The sequence below is a fragment of the Uloborus diversus genome, chromosome 5 (assembly GCF_026930045.1).
Source record: "Uloborus diversus isolate 005 chromosome 5, Udiv.v.3.1, whole genome shotgun sequence".
NCBI classification, from domain to species: Eukaryota; Metazoa; Arthropoda; class Arachnida; order Araneae; family Uloboridae; genus Uloborus; species Uloborus diversus.
In genome coordinates this window covers 51,268,870-51,290,772 of record NC_072735.1, presented here as the reverse complement: position 1 = coordinate 51,290,772, position 21,903 = coordinate 51,268,870, and the positions used below count along the sequence as shown (strand labels likewise).

The 21,903-nt window shown below is 31.3% G+C and overlaps 1 protein-coding gene across 1 annotated transcript in view; it reads left to right on the top strand.

Moving 5' to 3' along the window:
• Positions 1–3,843: 3,843 nt before the first annotated feature.
• Positions 3,844–21,903, top strand: part of LOC129222917 (cell adhesion molecule Dscam2-like) — a 564,289-nt gene continuing 546,229 nt past the window's right edge. Inside the window, 1 exon segment of the mRNA XM_054857478.1 lies at positions 3,844–3,950. Within this exon segment, the coding sequence (XP_054713453.1) occupies positions 3,881–3,950 (70 nt within the window). The 5' untranslated portion in view covers positions 3,844–3,880.

The window sequence follows — 21,903 nt, the reverse complement described above, 5'->3', positions numbered from 1 at the left end:
ATAAATTTCATAAAGGGGAAGATTGCCGTTAACGAACAGGTTCCATGACTAAACCGCAAAGATATTTCCCGTACCAGAGTTTGTGCAGATGCGTTATCAGTTTAAGTACCTTCATTTGTCTGAAAACTATCTACTGCAGATTCGTCAATTAACAAAAATTACTTCATCATATTGTTGATCGGTCAGAAAAGATTTCTACCATTATCTTACTATTTATTGAGATTTTCATTTAGTTGGAACATGCTTTGACTATCAACTATTAAACGTGAACATTGACTTAAAAGAGTGCCTTTTCCCATACTTCATGTTTCATCATGATTCGTCATAGCAGTAACACCTATGAGAATATTCAAAATGACGCAGTTGCTATCATTGGACCGCTAGGTGTTTTCACGAATAGACCACTTGATAAAATGGTTCATTCATTGAAAATCGCAAACATTGTTGTAACTTCATCTCATTTACCTTTGAAAATTGCTCAACTGTTTTGAAATAATTATGTTAATGAAAAAAAAAATCTCAGTAATTCACAAAAACTCTTATACTTTATTATAGTTTCAAGCCATTTTTTTTACAAAAGTGATTAAAAAAATTTAAATGTAATACTAAAGTTCCAAATACTTTTGCTGCTTCTAAAAAATGCAAAAACTAGTAAAATATAGTTAGTAGAAAAGTGAGAGCATGTAACGTGCTACAGTATTTTACAGAAATGGTGGTATGCACCTTACCGAAGTCTGTCAACAATATAGAGTCCTGAAAGCAACTTTAAACAGTCGCACTGAAGATAAAAACAGGTTTGTTTTTAGGTTAGTCACTTATTAGAAATTTAGGAGGTAAGCCTTCCGAAAAAGGAATATGATAAGTATGTATAAGATCGTATTTTGAAACTAGATAAGACGTTTTTGGAATTACTTCCAAAAATTGAGGGAATTGGCGTTTTAAAACGGCTGAGAAAAATAACCTGTCCCACAGATTTGATTAAGACAAAAAGTCTTAATACTATATTCTCTGGTAGTTTGAGACTTAATTTTCTAGTTTCAGCAACAAAATGGTCAATAAGTTATCTGACATTTTAGAAATCTTGCGTCAACTATATTTAAAAAAATCTCAACAGTTCAAAAGAGGATGAAACAATATTAGCTAAGAACAGTGTTGCACAGTTTGGGAATATATCAAGTGGTGTACGAGGTGCGATGACAAGAGCTGTGTGTTGTGTGAGTGCTTGGGTTTTATTTTTATGTTCCTCTAATCTGAAAATAAAACAATTTAGGAAATTAATCTCTTTTTCTATAACTCATTTTTATTTGTAATGTTTATTGATCACTTGTTATAAATATTTGTAAGTTACGCCTTGGTTTTTTAATTTTAGAATGTGTCCACCGACGGAAACTCTATGGCCCATCCATAACAACGGTAGCCATGAATGAACCATATGCTAATTTAATTATTTTTTTTAACTTTCATTCTTTATTGTGTACATTTAATGTGAAAGTGAATATTATTACTGAAAGAGAAATATACTAAGACACTGTTCCTATAATTAACGTGAAACCTGAGTTTTATTTCCTTTCTAAACAAAGCGAAAACTGCTATGTGATTGATTGACCTTCCCCTATGTCAGCTTCAGTTAATTAAAAACTAAAAATATAACAGCTAAACGACGGGATTTTTTTTTTTTTTGGCAATCACGATCAGTTTCCTATTCTAATTCATAATTGCAAAAAACACAATTTGAATTGAAGATGTCAGAAAAAAAAGGCAAGGGCTGGATGCTGGATACCATGTGCGGGGTGCAAAATGTTTTAGGTTTTTTTTTTGTTTTTTTTATCTTTGTTTTCTTTAAGCCCTAAATAAAAATCCATTTAAAAGTGATTCAAAAGTAGTTACAACATTTGCACAAAGTCAAAATTGTAAAAAAAAAAAATGATTTTTAAATCATTTATACTTCCTAAAAGAATTTGCTGCAAAAAGTTCACACGCAGTTAGTTTCTTTCCCCATTTGTTTCAATTAAACAGATCCTTTTACTTATACTTCATTTCAGACATCATTTAAGTAAAGTTCTTTTTGCCGGTAATACCATTATATGGGTTTGAAGCTTGGATATTTGTGTTTGATTATGCCACATGTTATGCAAATTCAAAACAGATTTGCGCTTTCAGAAGCATATAGAAAATAGAAGACATAAGTTTATCGTTACAACTCCTCTAACGTAATACATCAGAGAAAACTACGGTTAAGGCACCATACATATGAGAAATGTTTATTCCTTTTTACCTATAAGTAATTATTCACATCGTGTAGTAAATAAAAAGGAAAAAGTTCATTATTATTATTATTATTGTTTTAAATCACAACTTGTGTACAGCTAAAATTGTTCTTAAATGCGCCGAATTACGGTGTTATTGATGTTACTGCACAAGAAAACCTATTCGAATCCAAATGTAGCAAACACTATATTCAACGCAATTCCTTTTACGAGAAACGTTAGTTTTGTTTCTACTACATACCTCAACTGTTTCGTTGCACGAAAAACAAGAATGAAGCATCTAGGTTGCAGTCATCAAAACGCCAAGAAGTCATTACCTGCAGGAGAAATGGTTTTCCACTATGACCACCGAGTTAACTCTTTCTTTAAGGTATTTCTTCTTCGTATTGAAAGGTTTGGATCTTCTATAATCCGGTAATTTTCAATAGATCTAATGATATGAGGAGTTAAAACCAATAGCATTCTATTGTATTTCATTTCTCAGTAACTGTCTTTGGGTGGTTAAAAAATTGCAAGTCTCAAAATTGGATAAAAAATATTGCTGTAAGTGATAATGTTTCTTCTCTTTCTGTAGTTTACTACAAAAATCAAAAGATGAGTTTGAAAGGAATTGAAGATTACTTGTATGTTTCATGTGAAATAAAAAAAAAAAACAAATTGTATCTATGCAACGTTTTTTATTTCAAACTCTACTTTGGGTTCGGCAAATACGTCCCAAACGTACTTGCAAACTATATATTGTAAAACAAAGCGTCATTCAAACTGCAATTGAAATGAATTCAAAATATTTTCTTACACTGTTCTATTAAAATTATTTAAATAACTGTTTTTCTAATGACAGAATATATAAAATTGTTACATATAGCATAATGATGGTAACTGCGATCGTCGTAGATGGTGTTTAACTTCATAAACGTGTTCTGAGTAATAGGAAAAAAACACTTCTAATTTTGCTTTAAAATAGTTTTTATTCTTTTTTTTTTTTGGAGTCAGTAACATACCCATCAACACTTTATTATATTAGTTTTTTAATCATATTCATCTCTTTTTTATATGTTTTAATAAAACTTTTAATGGAAAGTTCTTACGATAGTATAGTCGAAAGCTAATGTTCTGTTAGTCTCAAATGTGTCCATTTAACTAATATGAACACTAAACTTTAACATCTTGCATCAGATAACACTTTTGGAAATGTATCACAACGCAAGGATGTGTTTAAGTTAGGTTTTGGAGCAAAGATCATAATCTAATTATTCTTAGGAAGCAGTTTTGAGAATTCAAGTACAAATAAATACAAATAATAAATATCCTTTGTAATAGTATTTTGTTTTCCTGACAAAATAGATTTGGATGGAAGAACACGAAAGCTTTCCCCAGAGAAGTGAAATATGTCTCAAACTTATCCATCTGTAACTTTTCTTCCAAGAAAAGAAAAACAAACATCATATCAAAACCAAAACCTCAGGAACATCTCCTCTGCGCGCTCTGACGAAGGCGCAAAGATACCACGTGGCTAACTGTGTTTCCCGCGGAGTTCCTCAGTTTCCGAGAGTCTGCCGGACTGTCAGGCAGGAAACTTTGCCACTCCGGATTTTCCAGCTAGCTCCCGGAAAATGTACCGACGTAAAAACGGCGAGCGCGTGCTCGGATATTGGATTATGATTTTTCAACTCTTCCTGCAGGGTAAGTCAAGATTCTCAATAATATAGATCTAGTTAGCAAATATTTAGAACTGGGATGGGCACATAAATGTGGAAATGAATTCGTTTTTTATCTTCCTGTGAGCAATTTTTTAAAAACTCTTTGGTTTTTGGCAACATTGACTACTGTAATTAACATTCTACGCGTATAAGAAATATAATACACTGTTTAATGAAGTTTATTTATTTCCGGTGTAGGTAAAACAAAAGAAAACTAACACAGTGATTTAATGATATATATTTGGACGGAGAAGTAAAATGCTCATCGTGTCTTGATCATACTTAATCGTTACTTCTTGAAATCATAACTGGAGTCTTTAGAGGTTGAGGATACAATGTTTCCATGACATTATTATATAAATGTCTTCTAAATTGACCAATTTTGAACCAAAAATACACATTGCATTTATTTACAGAATAAGGCACGATGTTTTTTTTTTCTTTTTTTGTCTTACAGTTGTTTTTAGTAGTGCTTGATTATTATAAAGCATTAAAAAAACAATATTTAAGATTTAAGGGTTATTTTGTTTAGTTTTATTAATTAATATTCTTCAAGTGATATTTTTTATCAACTGCAGAATATATTAAACTAGCTTAGTAGTATTTAATGCCTTTTTGGGAAGTAAAGGAGAACTGTGTCGGAGTTTACCTTTTATAAGTGCCACAGGTGAACAAATGCATGTGCTATATTTTTCAAAATTTTATTATGATTTATTTTTATATTGTTGAAAATGTTCATGCTCCTCAAAGCGTGTTTTTTTCTTTTTTCTCGTTTCATAGTACGCTCATTATAAAACAATTAGTTTATAAGTCGTTGCCTGTATCAAAGAAAAAATGGTTTATTAAATTACAGCAATACACAATTTTGATTATTTAATGTGTTACTTTAGTTGTTTTGAATTTAAAACAGAAAATGCTTTTTTTAAAAAATAATAATTTACTCAACCAACCTGTTTTTCTTTTTTTTTCAAATTTATATTTCTTATACATTTAAAGTATTTGAAAGGTATAAATCCTTTCCTGCCCACATAGGCCAGTGCCAATAATGTTTGAGACCAAAAAAATTTAGAACAGGATAAAACCAGTTCGAAAGGTAAGAAAATCTAATAACATTAATAGGAAAAATAAATTACGGGCGAGCTGAGTTCGGGAAGGGGGGTGTAGGGGGGTTTAAGGGGGGGAAACGGTTTATCACGATTTCCGGAAAAACTAAGAGTCCTATCGAAAAAAACTAAATTGCAAAGTTGTTGGTAATAAAAAATTTTGAAAAAAAATTAGAACCGACTTCAAAATTGCTCTAAAAAGTGAAAAATAATTTTATTCTTTAAACACCATCGATAATGCTTTTAAACATAATTTTTGAAGTTGGCGCAAAAACAAAACGTAAAATCCAGTGTAACCATGCTTCGTTCATATTTTTTTTTTAAAGAAAAGCATCCTAAGTTACGAACGAAACATTTATATCGCTATTCAAATATGCTGTCATCAATGCATAATGTATGTGATAGTGAAGAAACTGGTCCTGGTTAAATTTATAGTTGTATTTGAGTTATGGCTGTGAATGATTTTATCTATCGTTTTTGCGCCAACTTCAAAAATTATGTTTAAAAGCATTATCGATGGTGTTTAAAGAATAAAATTATTTTTCACTTTTTAGAGCAATTTTGAAGTCGGTTCTAATTTTTTTTCAAAATTTTTTTATTTCATTCTTTTTAGTGTAAATTAAGTATTTCAGAAATAATAAGAAGTTACCATCACGAAACTTCACATTTTTTTCTTAAAAATGCTCCATACTAAAAAAAAAAAAAAAAAAAAACATTGACACGCGTTGAACTTTAAGCGATTGGCACTAAAAACTTATTTTTGTTCCTCTCTGGAAATCATGCGTAGTTAATTTAATTATAACCATTTAAGTATTACGTTTTTTCTAACTAATTTACATTCCACAGCATCTAAGTTGCTCATGATGCAATCCTGTATTTTCTTACTTAGCCCCGAGATGATAACGATAAAAATACTACAGAGTAGTTGAGTCAAACCTAATGGTAGCATTGTGAAGGCTAAGCAGATCCTAATCACTGCATCACCTCGCTTCCAGGTTAGGTTTACCCCTACTATGGAGCAATAGCACTGAAGAAAGGAAGATTTTGATAATTCACATAGGGTTACTATAAATCAGCAGGGTTACTAAAATAAAATTTTTTACCCAAAAATGAGACGACAGCGCCAGATTCCCCATTATCGAAATATCCCTTGAAGAAATTTGATGCTTGCTTCAGAGAAGCCTTCATTCAAAATTATCATTACAATTAATATTAATGTTACTGTTATAGGGCACCAAAGTTTTATAACAATGAGTTTCCTATTGTCGCGTAGATGAAGATAACGAAGACAATGTGAAAGCTAAATGAAGCGAATACTCGTTAGTCTCAACTCGAGATCTTTATTCAGAACCACGAATGAACGTTACATCTCTCTATATACAACTTGAGAAAGTGCGGGAACTTTCCAGACTTGGAAAGATACAGAAATTAAAAGAAGATTCGAGAAAATACGGGAAACAGTAGAAACGAAATTTTAGTAAAATTCACTTTGTCCTAGTCGGGATTTGAACCCGGGACGCTCGTATGGGAGGCAAGAATTCTGCCACTGAGCCACCGTTATCCACGGATGACCAAGTGCGAACTTCGCTACAAAATCATTTAATAGGGAAATTGCATAAAATGTACTGTTTTTTGCCCATAACTTTTTTTCTAAAGAACAAATATGGTCGAACAAAGTAATGGGACCTAAGTTGAGCCATCCCCTATCCATTAAAAAAAGAATCATCAAAATCGGTTCACTAGGTGAGACGCTATGAGTGGACAAACAAAAAAAAAAAAAACATACATACGGTATGAATTGATAACCGCCTCCTTTTTGAAGTCGGTTAAAAAGATCTAACACTTTTGCATTTGCACTTTTTTTCTATAACCTCAAAATATATGTGAAAAATTCAAAAAACCGACTTTTTGGTTTTTTATTTTTATCTCCCACAAAAAAAAATTTTTTTTCACTAAATTTAATCAAAAGTTACCTTATTATGTCCCAAATACACTGTAATTTTTTGGATTTAAAATATTTATTTTTTCTCCTTATTTTGGTTCAGTAGTAAAAAAGCATCAGAATTTTCAATCAAAAATTCTCACGTCAAAATATCTGATTTTTTTTAAAAATCGGAGCAAGTTTTTTTCGTTGGAATCTCTACTTTTTGATGGTATAAAAAACAATATACAATACTATGGAAACTTTTTGCAAAAAATGAAGAAAATCAAAAAAATTCGAATTTGAAAAAATTACCATTTTCAAAGCTATTGGCACTGATCTAATATGCGACTGATCTTATTGAACTAATATACACTAAAACAACTGATGGTGTTAAAATGAATGTCAGATAATTTCTAGTAAGCATGAAATACACACAATAATTTTCATTATTATTAATTGTATTGTTATTTTGTCATCGACATGGGGTTAATGTCTCAAGAACGAAAATATGCATGTAATCAATTGTAAATTTCCCGTTGATATGATGTACCACGTTCATTTCAATAGAAAAATAGCTGTAAAAAATAGTTTTCGCGACACAGTTATTATTTTTTTATGCGTTGGATAAGGACCGCATAAAAAAAGTTTCAAATACAAAAAAATCCAAAAACTTACGAAATAACTTGGAATTGTTTCTTTAAACGAAATCAGAATAAACCAAGTGATGGTAATTTTGCCGAATTAATAGACAAAATTCGCGGATAACGCAATTTTTGCAGGCCGCTGTGATTTTCCATCATGCTGCCCATGTCGTCACTTGAAAATACTACTTCGCACTTGTTTTTTTTTAATATTTTCGCCAATTGAGTCCCAATCTAATTGAAAGTTTTATATAATGCACGAAAAAAAAAAGACAGCACAAAAACAGGTTTGAGCGCATAGAGTGTTTCAGAATGTCAAATATTTGTTTTAAATTCAGTCAACTGATATATGACGTTCAACCCCCTATTTTTTAACATTTAAAAATTCATTTCTCATAGTCTTCATTTTGCAATACTCTCTTTGTTATTCCCTCTATACTGTTTTAACTATTTGCACTGTTTCAATCCAGGAAGAGATAACGCATTTGTATTACTACTAGTTTTATCAACACAAAAAATCCAACAGATTGCCCTATTGCACCCCATTCCCTTTTAGAGAATTTAGCCAATAGTCATTTCAAAGAAGGGCGATAATTAGGAAAGGTATAAAATTATTTCCGTAATAGCACTAAGTCCATTGTGCTTAAAGGGGGTGGGAGGGAAGGGTGATATTTCACGCAGTGAAATTAGCTACTTAATTAAGTATGGTGTTTTTGGATGCCTGAAATGTTTTTGTGAGATTAAAGTAAAATTTTTACCTAATACTTAAGTTAGGAGAAGACACACAAAGATTAGTTTCATTGTACGTTGGCTATTATGTAGTGACAATTTGGAAGTGTGCCGCCATATTTAACACCAACATGTTAGTTTGGCAAGATTGATGAGATATACTTGATAGTCTTAATGAACCCCTTATAAATGTCGATATTTAAATCCGAAATCTCGGTTAAGCACTTTCAGCATCGGTTCACTGCACCGACAAATTAATGCATTTTACTCATCACAAATTATTTTATTTCTGACGAATTTGCAAGATTTTTTTTTGTAGTTAATTGAATTTAGTTAATGTTAAATGCGCAAAAAAAAACGTGTGTGTGTGTGTGTTTCGACGTTCGTTTTCTAATTTTCAAAAATTATTCGTTGCGGGTTTGTAATTCCGTATAAATGTCACATGGTGCATTTTGCCCCGCTTATCTTTTGCAAAAGTGGAGACCTTAAACCTGATCTTCATCGATCAGAACAATAGCAAAAGTAAATAAAAGTATTGTCAAATTTACAGCATCGCGTTACAATTAATTCTACTTACTAAAGTCTTTAGGAAATAAACTAGATTTAAAGCTATAAGTCACTCCTTCCAAGTGACTAGAAAGTTGACTTTAGACATGTATTTTAACATAAATTGTATATATCGCAATCATTTATCCATCCATGTTTTTTAGTTGTTCAAAAACTGACCGCTATACGATTTTTATGCTATTCATAGTAATTTAAAATGACTAATTGTGAAAAGAAAATTTGATGGAAGCAAGCAGTCACGAGACAAAGTTTAAAGGGAACATTTTTCCTAATAAGTTTAATGTACGTGCTGACCGTTAATAGGTTGTTGACCAATAGCTCTATAAGAAATAAGTAATCATTGCATCTATTGGATCGACGCAGTATCATTGATTCTGCATTCGCTACATTTCTCTTTTGTTAAGTTAGGTATATTCAAATATTTCGAACATTTTGTAGCGAAAACTGTGAGGCACGTCAGCTGTTTCTAGTAAGAGGAAAGTAATATTAATTTATACGTTATTTCTACCAGTTATTATTATTTATTCCCCTGGCAGCATTTCAGCGAAGAGTAGCTACTCTTTGAACATATTGTTCCAAAGCATTTTCATGTTAAACTGCTTTGACATTTCACCTACGCATAGTTTTTCAACAGTTTATAAAAATCTTAATGTTTTTACAACTACAATATCCCAAAGTTGGTGTACGTTTTACGTGCCAATAGCTCATGCATTTATCTATAAAAAAATAGCTATCAAAATAATCATTTGCGTTGAGTTTCATCATCATCAGCTCGGCGATTGTTAATTGATTAAAAAAAAAACTGATGCTGTTGTAGCTTAAACCACTCGGGTAACAAAGCACGAATAGACAAGCTATCCAATTTAAGGCAAAAAAGGGCTATAGTTTATACAGAGCGTCACTAATGTAAAAGTTCTTTAGAAGGGATAAAAGGTGGAGGGAGTCTTTTATTCTTAAAGTAAAGATACCAAGTCACATGATAGATTTTAAAGAAAAGTATTGGAAGAAGTCAGATATCTTTTACTTCTTTTGTGCAAAACGAGTCAATAATTCGTCCCACTCTAATCACGTAGCTTGGGACCTTTGATCAGTTTTTCTTAAGTCAATGATTGGAGTTGTTTTGGCTGTCTCAAGTTATTAATTCCTGCTATAAGGTAGAATTCCAACTTTGCTCAGGTATCACACACAAATGGAAACACTGTCTATTAACATTCATAGTTGGGGCTAACCTAACCGGACAACATTATGAAGTCTGCGCAGATCCTTATTACAGCATTACGACGTTGCCAGGTTAGGTATGCCTCAACGACACATCATTTTGATCCCAACCCAGAAGCCAGACAACTCTTGTTCAGCTCTTCCCACAAATGTTGACGATAAAAAATTGTGCTTTGTTGCAGAGTTTCCCAAAGTGTTGTGGAACAACGAGTCCCTGCCAGGGCGTCCGCGGTGATATCTAGCTAAAACGTTAAAAATAATTGAGATTGAAGGACGAGTAACGATACTTTAATTTAAAAGAAAGCATATTAATGAGGAATAAAAAAGTTCTAACTTAAGTACATGGAGAACGCTGCAGCTCCCCCCCCCCCTCAGGAACTGTTGGAAGTAAACACGCTGAACATTATTTAATTTTATGTACATGACGAAGTTCGTATTATTTCAAAACTATACTAAGCAAAATGCTACTAAAAATGTGGACTTAATTGCAGTAAAAACAGGTTGTTTTTCGACACAAAATTATCTTCTTGTGGGCTTTAATACAGACCTATTGGGTGTGTGGTACGAAATATCTTTCACTGCCGGTAAAGAGTATTTCATGTTTTATGCTATAAAACTATTGTCTCCCTTAACTACATAATTAGATTACTGAAATGTAGTGAGGCATAAAAACAAGGATAAAGAAACAATTTTTCCATAAATTTTAGCGTTTTTGTGCCCTCTAAATTAATTCTAGACAGGAAGCAAATATTTACTTCCAGCCCAATTTTCTTTGATTATTAAATTAGTTGAGAAAATGTTTCTCAAACTGTATCGCACTTGTGTTAATATAACTCTTAGGAAGATATGAAAATAAAGATATTTTCTGCTTTTAGTTACTGCGAAGGAAAATTAAATTATGTTTATTAATTCAACAAAATAGGCAAGAGCAATTTTTAGAAAATTGAGTTAGGGATGCTCGTGGTGCTATTTCCTTGTTGATTTTCCTCCTTTTTAAATCTTTTTTATCTTTAGGAAGCAATACAAGTAATAGCAAAATCTGAGCATTTGTCAATTTTCTTCAGAGAACAATTTCACGCCAGAATCTTTGTATTTTAGAAAACCTTTTCAATAAGCAATATTTTGCAAAACGAACTTCTAATTAAAATCAATTAAAATTTTATATGTGATACTCATCCAACTTGCTTTTCCTGCTTTCTCTTTTCTTCCGGGGGGGGGGGATGACTTTTAACTTTTTTTTATTAATGTATGTATTTGTATTTTTATGAGAAGTCACATGGTTAGCAAGAAAACATCTCTAAACTTTGTTAGTATTTTTAAAAAATAATTTTGTCGACAGTTTCACTTTCTTACTGAGAGAATGACTCCGTTTGAGGTAAGTTATATTTTCTGATACAACAGTTATTATTTATCAACGACTCTCCAGAAAATCAAGCTACAGGTCGCGTTTAGTATAAAAATTAAAGATTAATTGTGTGTGTGTGTGTGTGTGTGTGTGTGTTTGTTTAGGTTACGATATGCGTAATGTCTATCTGCTCTTGTCGTGCTTGGAAGCACATTAGTTTTGTTAAGATACTTCGCTCCCCCCCCCCCCAAAGAAAAAGCGTAGAAGTACTCAAGGGTTGCACTTTTCTTGTTTTGTTTTCATTTAAAAAAAATGCTGCACTTGCATTACCACCACGATTCGAACTTTTTATGAGTTTCGTGATTTTCACACAATCCTCATCGTTGTACGTGCGATGATTTTAGATGCATATTGTTTCGAACACTACTGAATAATTTGTAATAACCCTATATAATATAATTTTGTTTAGAAAAAATCATTTAACTATAAATACCTTTGTAACGATCAGAATGTTAAATAGTGTATAAAACTAGTTAGTTTATGATAATGTTTATTAACCATTAAATAAATTGCAACACTACATAAAAAAGTAGAATTTAGAGTTTCTACCAGAACTCCTTCGACATAAAATAAACAACGACATCAAAATGTCTCTGAAAGTCATTGATGTATGCATCTCCTGGAGTACTTATGAGCTATGCGTCAATAAATACAGTTAAATGCTCTAATTCCTTCCCGAAATGCATAGACAAAAGATATTCTGTCATATAAATGATTTATTACTATTACCAAGTATTAAGAAGCCTGAATATGAACTTAGATCATAGTTGGTAAACATATTGAATGGAGAACGATTTCTTGTACACTTTCGGAAGTTATTAATCGATTATCACACTTTTTTCTGCCAGGATGATTTTTCTACTCTTATGATTTATTAAAATTTAAAATAAAATAAAATAAAATAAAAAACAGTTCCTACTTGCAAATCGGATTTTAGGCTTAGGATTACTGAAAAGAGGCACGCATATTTTGCCAAAGATTTGAGCAAAAAAGAAAGTCAAACCAATGTCCAAAATAAGAATCAGTAAAATGTCATTGCTTTGCCAGAGTTTTGTATCTGCACTAATAACAGCGATATTTGTTTAAGCACTCCACGATTTGAGAAAAATTACCCTAGAAAACAAGCTTACCAGTCACATTAATATTTTATTGATATTTTAGAAATGTTTTATTTAGAACATCGATATTTTGCAATTAAGTTTGATTGGATAAAAGTTATTTTTAAACTAAACATATTTTAGTGCATAAAACAACTTTAAATGAAAAATGATACTGTTTCTTATCCCATCCAATAAATTGTAACATCAGGATAGAATTTATGCTATCAAATTATCACTAAAATCAAAATGGGGAGGAACAAGTTTAGTATGAAAACAAGAGAATGAAGGTATGAAAAGTTTGGAAACCTCTGAATTGTTTTTATTGAAATTTAATTTAAAAAAAAAACAAGCGCCGTTAAAAAACATGTATTTAATTTAAAAAAAAAAGTACTAACATTTTGGCAACTGGATTAGAAAACTGGAGATCACTTGCATAAGCATTTTCAAAATTTTAGTTGAATCTAGGGCTCCATGAAACTCATCTTCAAAACCTTTATTCTAAGCTAATATGTTTTACATATTTTATTAGAACATTTTCTATATCTGACAAGCGAAAATGTTAGACGACTGCTTGCGTGACATTATTAACAGATTGGAATTAACTCTACATTGACCGCCCTTGACAGACAGGTTGAACTGCCTTGGGATGCATTAATTCACTTTTTGGGCCATTGAATTAACTAACTAAATTAATTTACCGCTAACTCTTTTTCTCGCATTATTTCACTTCAGTTGCCAATGTTTACCCATTAACATTCTTGAAAAAAAAAAAAACAATTGTAACGAATATGATGCACTATAATACAAAATTATTATTATTATTATTATTATTATTATTATTATTTATTTTTTTTTTGTTTGCAATCCTTTTTTCCAAAACAAATCTCGCAATCATAAATTTACCGGGGTTTTGTTTCATCCACCTACTGGTCCTAGGGTATTTTTAAATCCATTTTATTAATGTTAATTATAAACAAAATTAATAACTACCATTTCTTGCAAATATTTGCTTTAAAATGTTAGAATCGCTAAAAATAGTAAAATAAAATAAACTTTTTAATTTCACAAACAAAAAAAAAAAAAAAAAAAACAGATTGAATAGCAATACACGTTAATAGAAATAGTGCGCAAAACTGAATTATAAACAATAGATTTGACTTTTGAATAAAATAAGTCTTAACTGTACCAAGAATATATATGTTTATCCTTCATTTTTAGTGCCTATGATAGTTAGATTAGATATAGTTATTGTCCATTTAGAGGTTATAGTTAGAAGTTTGATTAAATTTTTTTCATTTTGAAGATTTTATAGATTCATTTCATCACGTAGAGTCAAAAATAAAATGTGTTTAACTTAGTTTTATTTGTTTTTTTCCTTTTCCTGAAGAACAAATGATTGGAAAAAATAATGTTAAGTGATAATACATCTTTATTTATTTTTTAGAGATTATTGCTACAATGTATCGTTACATACATAGGTGCACTTTCATCTGTTACTCGTTTTTTTTCTATTTCATTTTAAATCCAATCATATGCATTGTTATGTCCAATATCCAATGGAATTTAGAGAAAAGCGCCGTACTGACAAAACTTCGAAAGTAAAAATTCAATTTACTAGATCTTTTAAAATCGTCTGTAGATAAAAGATTCCGATCCCCATTCTATTGTTACGTTTAGTTTCTATTAATCCAATTTATTTTCGGTAAAGAAAAAACACTCGCAAATTTCAAATATAAAATTCCAGTGCAAATAAAAATAAGGTGAACATAGTTGCGTTCTTTGTCAAATAATTTTGAAACTGATTTTAATTTGTGAAGAAACCTTTAGTAAATTACACTATTGTAATTGCATCGCCTCCGAGTTCTCTGGAGACAGACAATTGTTTCACCATTTAGCTCACTTCTTTAAAACTCTGCTAAAACCTTCCACTCATTAACAGGATTCTAAAGATGTTTATCTTCATTCTGATTGCTTCATTAAGATTTCTTTTTAAAAGGTTTCTCGAGTTGGAACTGCTAAAGAGTGGCATTTTTAACATGCTTTAGAATATAATTATTATTACCGTCATTTACGGGTAGTTTCCTGACTTTTGTATTCTCTTGAGAATTAACATTTGCTTCACTTTGGTAAATGCGAAATGTTAATCGCGTTTCTTTCCTTGTTTCAAAGAAAATGTGTATTCGTGTTACAGATAAAATTTAACTTTATTAAGATTTCATTAAATTAGAGAGTTTAGTGGAATGTTGCATAATAAAATACAAATTAAATTTTAGAAGACTCAATTTGTCTTATTTTACTATTTTTATGATAACGAATGTTAATTTGAAATACAATTACTCTACGTGATATGTGTATAAGAAGAGTATGAAATCTTTTGAATGCTAATTTTGTTTCTAAATTAAATGTGTTCCAATTCAAACGATCAATTAAATTTGGATGTTCTTACATTTCGTTGAGTGTTTTACTTAGTCTGTTGGGATATGCGTTTACTCTTCTTTTTGGTGTGGAAGAGGGAGATAGTTGCTGAACAATACACTCACTCGCATGGAAACATTTTGCGCAGCGTACCGTTTGAAGAAAAAAAAAGTAATTTTGCGTGACCAATGAATGAGATTAAGATTAAGACAGATACAATCATACTTTTTCAAATAATATATATATATATATATATATATATATATATATATATATATATATATATATATATATATATATATATATATATATATATATATATATATTAGGGTGTCCCAAAAAAATGAAAGTCTTTTTTTTAAAACGCATACCCTCTTATTTTTTTCCTTTTATAACAAAACCATTGTAAAAAAAGTTTCATGCAATTTGAAGCAAAGTAACCCGTGCCGACTTGCGCCTAAAGGCCTAAACGTGCATATAGCACGTGTATTCATAAGCAAGCGAACACAGGCGAAGCGATACTTTTTTAAGCTCAAAACAGCTGTAAATAGTGCACAGAAAACAAATGAAAACAGAAAAACATATGTTGAGAGGGGGGGGGGGCTTATCCGTGGCAATTTGCAAACCGTCAAACGTGTCAATACGAATACATTACGGTCAGCGAGCGCAGTCTAGTCCTCCCATAGAGAACGAAACATGGCAGTGGAATTTCAAAGTTCGAAAAAAGAGATATTTTTAATAGAAGTCGTAAAACACCAAATTACGGACTTGAAACTTTCCTCTAACGGTCAAATTCTGTCTGTTTTGTTTTATAACATTCGAGAAGTAAATTTAACTATGAGTGAAAGTGCAAATCTCGCTATTCGGGAATGCATCATCTTTTGGGAAAAGGCATGCATTTCCCCCAAATCGTTGCCAAATTGTGTGAATATACTTAAAAACCTGTATCAAAGTTGTAGAGACTTTTAAAAAAGTGCAAAGAAACTGCAAGAGTATTCAGGCAGAGTCAACAAGAATTTGAGAATAATTGAAACAATTTATTCAATATTGCACATGCTTCTTATATTTAAAAACTGGCCGTCAAAGAGGAAAGGGCTCGACTTTGAGCTGTCAAAGAAGAAAACAGGCGCATGAAATACGATTACGCTTCAACATCCTCGGAATTGTATGAACCTTTACAAGAAGATTCCTCTTCGAGCTCTAGTGAAAATATTAATTCAGAAGATTTCCCTGAAACATATAAATCAGTACCTGGAACAAGTTCATCAGAACCTGGAACAAGTTTATTAGAACCTAGAACAAGTATATCAGAACCTGGAACAAGTATTCCAGAACCTGGAACAAGTAGATATGTAATGAGGAGCGATTTTATTACTTCAAAGTCAGTTGCTGCATTGGACAGGTGTCCAAGTATATGAGATTATGTGTTTATTCTTGAAGCTACTATTGATGCACTTGGGTGTAACATTGATGAATTTCCCATAGATAAATCTTCAATTCAAAGAATTCGAACCGAAAAGTGGAAGGAATACGAGGAAAGAATAAAAATTGGTTTTCAGTACACGGTGAAGTAGTGAATTTACCTCGGGATATGAAACTGTTGTCTGCTTTGAGTGCTCAAAAATCAAAAGAAGATCGCTTATCTATAGTTATTTCATATGGATGTGACGAACAACTCATTGCTGAGTCTAAACTGGATAATTCTACAGGAAAAGAACAAACATAGGCTGTTCGAAAGGGAGTTTTAGATTGGAATCTCTAAGACAAAGTTCAAAACTCTCTGTTGTGATACTACAGCTTCCAAAACAGGTCCTTTAAGTGGTTATTGCGCTATTCTTGAGTAAAAATTTGATAGAGAAATGCTTTTCTTTGCTTGCCGCCGTCAAACATATGAACTGATCTATTCCACTAAAATACACTGCTATGGAGGAGCTGCGGAGTTGTTCCAAACTTGTACCCTAACTTGGAAAATTTGCTTGACTTTTACCGTGCTGAACTAACTAATATTACGGTCAGGGATGACTATCGAGAGTTGATAGAACTGCCTATGATATTTTTAGGTGGAGATACAGGAAATGAATTTAAAATAAGATCACCGGGAGCCATGCACCAAGCTCGATGGATGGCTCGAGCGATTTACTCCCTAAAACTATTACTATTTAGTTCACAACTAAAATTAGATACGAAGGAAATTGAAGCATTGTTTGATGTTTGCTTGTTTGTAGTGACAATAAACGTGAAAACATGGCTTCAATGCATTTTGGCAGTCAAAGCACCCAACAAAGATTTGTGCTTCTTGAAAAAAGTGTAAGATAATGTGGACCCAATTATCTCAAAAGCTGCTCTATAAAACTTTATCCAGCTTTTACGGTATGGTCAGTAATATTTCATTCCTTGATGGGGACAAAGACGGTCTCAATGCTTAGAGCAGTAAACGATGTAGCTGAAAGAGCGGTAAAAATGATGCAGGACTTTCATGGTTTGCTAACAGCTGATGAGGAACAAAAACTAATTATGTTACCTTGCGTTCAAGAGCACCAGAAGTTCTATCCTGACTGCAAAAAGCAAACATTGAAATAAAAATATGTACAGTGATGTATCTTTTAGTCTAATATTGTTGCAAATATCTGCTTTGATCTGCTTATAATCGATGTCGCGTGTAGTAAGTAAATATACAGTTAGCAATCTTTCCACTGTAGTCGCTGTACAGGATTTCAGGTCCAACTTTGACCTCAAGTCGGCACGGGTTCCCGTTATTTTATCGCAATAAAACTTTTTTCTCACGTTTCTGAGGTGAAATGGAAAAAATTTGGAGGGTATGCGTATTCGATTTCACAAATTGTTTTTTCGCCATTATATCTTGGGACACCCTAATATATATATATATATATATATATATATATATATATATATATATATATATATATATATATATATATATATATATATATATATATATATATATATATATATATATATATAATACAAAATTCAAATATAATAGAGTTATATGCGTCATGATTTCAAAAATGTGAAGAAGGATAAAATATAAAAATAAAAATTTTTTAACAATGACAGGATCTTCTTTTTTAAAAGAAAATGATAGTGGCTTATGCAAAAGTAGAGTATAGATTTGTATGTCTACGAAGACAAAGCCACGAGAAAAAACGCCTTTTTCATTTCTTAAAAGGTTTGTTTTTTACTGTCGAAACACATATTTTTGCACTCGTTGTAAGATTTCTACATTTAGAAACTTTTGGTTTCGAAATTTGTGTTCATCATTTATGAAATAGACACCACAAAAGAATAGTTTTTGATCATTAAAGATATTTTTTTTCTCCTTTTGAACAAATAAAACCATATGTTTTTTCTTAAAGTCTCTTGCAAAGATCTGAGTAACACTTGTAAAAAATGAATAAAACCTTTAGCAGGATAAAGATCCTTATATAGTGAGCTTTTAAACCCATAACAGAAATATATTTTGTCTGTATCAATATACTTTTTCATATTAACACATATCATTAAGAACTATTGACTTACAATAAGCTGCATGCTTTGCGGCAAGTAATATTTACGCCAAAAAAAGCTATTTTGAAAAGATATGTTTAAAGAAGTGGAAACGTTTATATAGGTGTAAAATATAACATGTGCAAAATTTTATATACAAACGAAGTGTGATTAGAGATGCAAATATATAAGGAAAAAAATATGTTTATTATGTATTGTTAAAATGAGAAAAGCAATATGGTATAAGCCTTTAAAAACGCCTGAATCATATGACTGAATCAGATACAGCTTTTTTTCTCCAGAAATCAAACAAAACTCCGATGCCTCTTCAGAGTTTTTTTATCTCTTTCTGCTGTATTCTTTTTTTCTTGTTCATCCAGTATTTAAGACTTTTTCTTGCTTTCACATCTCATTTTTTTTTTCATTTTTATTCCGCATTTTAGGTTTTACCAAACAGAATGTTCAAAAAAGATACCCGGCTCATTTGTTTTTTTCTATATCCAGAAAGAAAATCACTAGGACGCATCAGTTGTTAGTCTTCAGGTAATTCATAAATTTAAGTGTAAATACAAGGCTTTGCGTCCAGTCATTTCTTCAACAGTTTCTACTCATTGTATAAGTACAATATCGTCGGTTGGTTTTAAAATGATCTTGTCAAATTTAAGTAACAAGCACTGTTATATTTTACAATTTAAAAAAAAATGAAAAACCATGCATTTTTTCACAATAATTTTGTAATTAGTAACAGTAAAATATTTAAGTAAAATGTATGAAAGGAGTTTGAGAAAGCTTCTGTAAATTTAAAATGACGTCACTGCGAAATGGCGAGAAAAAAAAAAGAGAACACAAATTGTATGTTAGACAGAAAAGTTTCAAATATACTTTCAACGTTGGAAATTACACATCGCTGCAGCCATAAATGATATCAAAATAGCAAATAAAAGCATACTTATTATGCAGAGGAAAATAACTGTGCTATTCTTTCGACAAGGGTCAAGTGTACACCCCCCTCCCCCCCAAGAAAGATGGCACACCACGTCAAAACCTAAGAACAAAACCTTCAAAATGGGTTTATACCCCATTTAATATTGACCCCCCTCAAGATTTCAATGATACATTTTAAAGTATTTCATATTTTATGAACATTTTGCACCTTGGCAAGAAAAGTGATACAACTCAAAATTTGGGGAAAATGTATTGACTATTGATTTAAAACCTAAATTTAATGCTCTTTCTTACCACAGAAATTACGACACAGTTAGCTTTGATAACTGGTGCATTGTGGCGTAAAAACGAAAAAACCAAAAGTGACACATTATTAAAAATTTCATAATTTAGATGGAACATTTTCGAACTGTAACGATGCATTATTCATTTAGACAACAAAAACTAACCAGTAAACACCACTTACTTTTTTTTTTCTTTTTAGCAAGTGTTGCAATATTCAAGACTAAATCTCTTAAAACTACTATTGCATTTAACCTTAATTTTCCCTATTGCTGTTTTTTTTCTTTTTTTTATTGAGTTGTGTCACTTTTCTTGCAAAAAGTGATACTTAATGAAGTTTTTGTTTTTCCCTTCAATCATCGTCCAAATCATTTATTTATTCATTTTTATTTTTATTTTATTTTATTTTATTTTATTTTATTATTTTTTTGAGTAAGTTTGTAGTTTTGGCAGTCATGGAAAAAAAATATGTTTTTACACAAAAAATAAATAAATAAAACTGACATTCTGCTTTTTTAATTTTCTTTTCCGTTATTATATTTTGCAATGATTTTATTTATATACCAGATTTAAATATCTCGCAATGTGTAGAGGAAAAAATCATGTTTGTCCTCTTTTTAATTTGTTGAAAGGGGAAGGCGTGAACCGATCTCCAATTTGCATTATGTTTAATGTGATGCGATTAATGGTAATAAGATCAATTAAAACCTTTCTTCCGGAATATTCTCACTCATTAAATACTAGAAAATTTCCCGTCAAGATATGACGGGTGAAAATTGGTGATATATTTGTGCTTGGGTTTGGCGATATTTTTATAGTTTTAACCCTGACTCCGGTGAATGAACCCTAAACTCCAGTAGATAGTGTTCATTGTTGGCCTTTTTTCCTTTCTTCATTCCCCTGAAACGACACTGTCTTACTAGTAAAACAGTTAAGTTACTGCATCCAGTTCCGCCTTGTCACAATAAAGCATTTTCCTGCATGATAAACGCTACCAAAACATATTATCAAATTATCATGACATTGCGCGATTTCCATTGTTGATGACGTCAGGAGCAATTTTTAAATGCCTCTCTTTTTTCTGAAAAATAGCCTTCAGAAAATGAACTTTGTGTTGTTTAACTTTATGTTCCTTGCTTTATGAAACCCTATGAGAGTATGGGGGGGATTAAAGAATGATTCCGTTTCTCATTTTTTTCTAGCAAGGTACTACCAAATATATCCCTACTTTGAAACATTTATTTTTTCACCCTGCTTACCGAAATAACTACGTAGCTAGTCTCGGCAAGTGGACAAAGACATTGACAGCATTGTATTTATAGCAGGATAAATATATGCAGCGTTAGTTTGAAATGGACATATTCTTACTCCTGGAATTTAAAAGCTTCTTACTCCTATTCATTCAACCCAGTCCGACTGCGTTGATTTGGTAGAGTATCAGATTTAATGGCAAAACTTGCAATTCCGACGTCTTGAATTTTGCAGCCTCTGGCTCCGAATTCCAATCTCTTACTTCGACAACACTCCGTTTTTGGATCTATAATTCTGACTCCGCAGCCCTAGTATGTACACAAGAATACTATTAAATAGCTTTAATTTATAAAATTTTATTACTACAACTTTTGTTGTAGCAATAACATTTTACGTTTTGTATTTTTTGCTACAACTGAATTCCTCGTAGACTGCCCTTTTGGAAACATATTACCACGTGAACATTACATACAAAAACAACACGCTCACCGTTTGAATGCTTATATTTCAAATAGAAATAAGATCGGGTTTTGAATAAAAACAGAATTTGATACATAGGTCGCAGCATCAGGGACAAAAACAAGTCTGTTTACGTACTCAAACAACTGGATTGCTTTTCATGGAGTCATAAGAATTCATCGAAAGACCTTTTCTGTGAAATATGCAGTACTGATGAATGTAGTTGTTTCCAGGCAACCGCACGATTCTAAGATTTCCACAAAAGCGAAAACAGGAACAGAAATTTGGAAACTGTCAGCTCCTATTTACCTTTGAGAGTAAGGGGAATTGACATTTTTGAACTTTCGTTTCTTTTCCTCCTGAAACACAACGCACGTAAGTGATCATTCT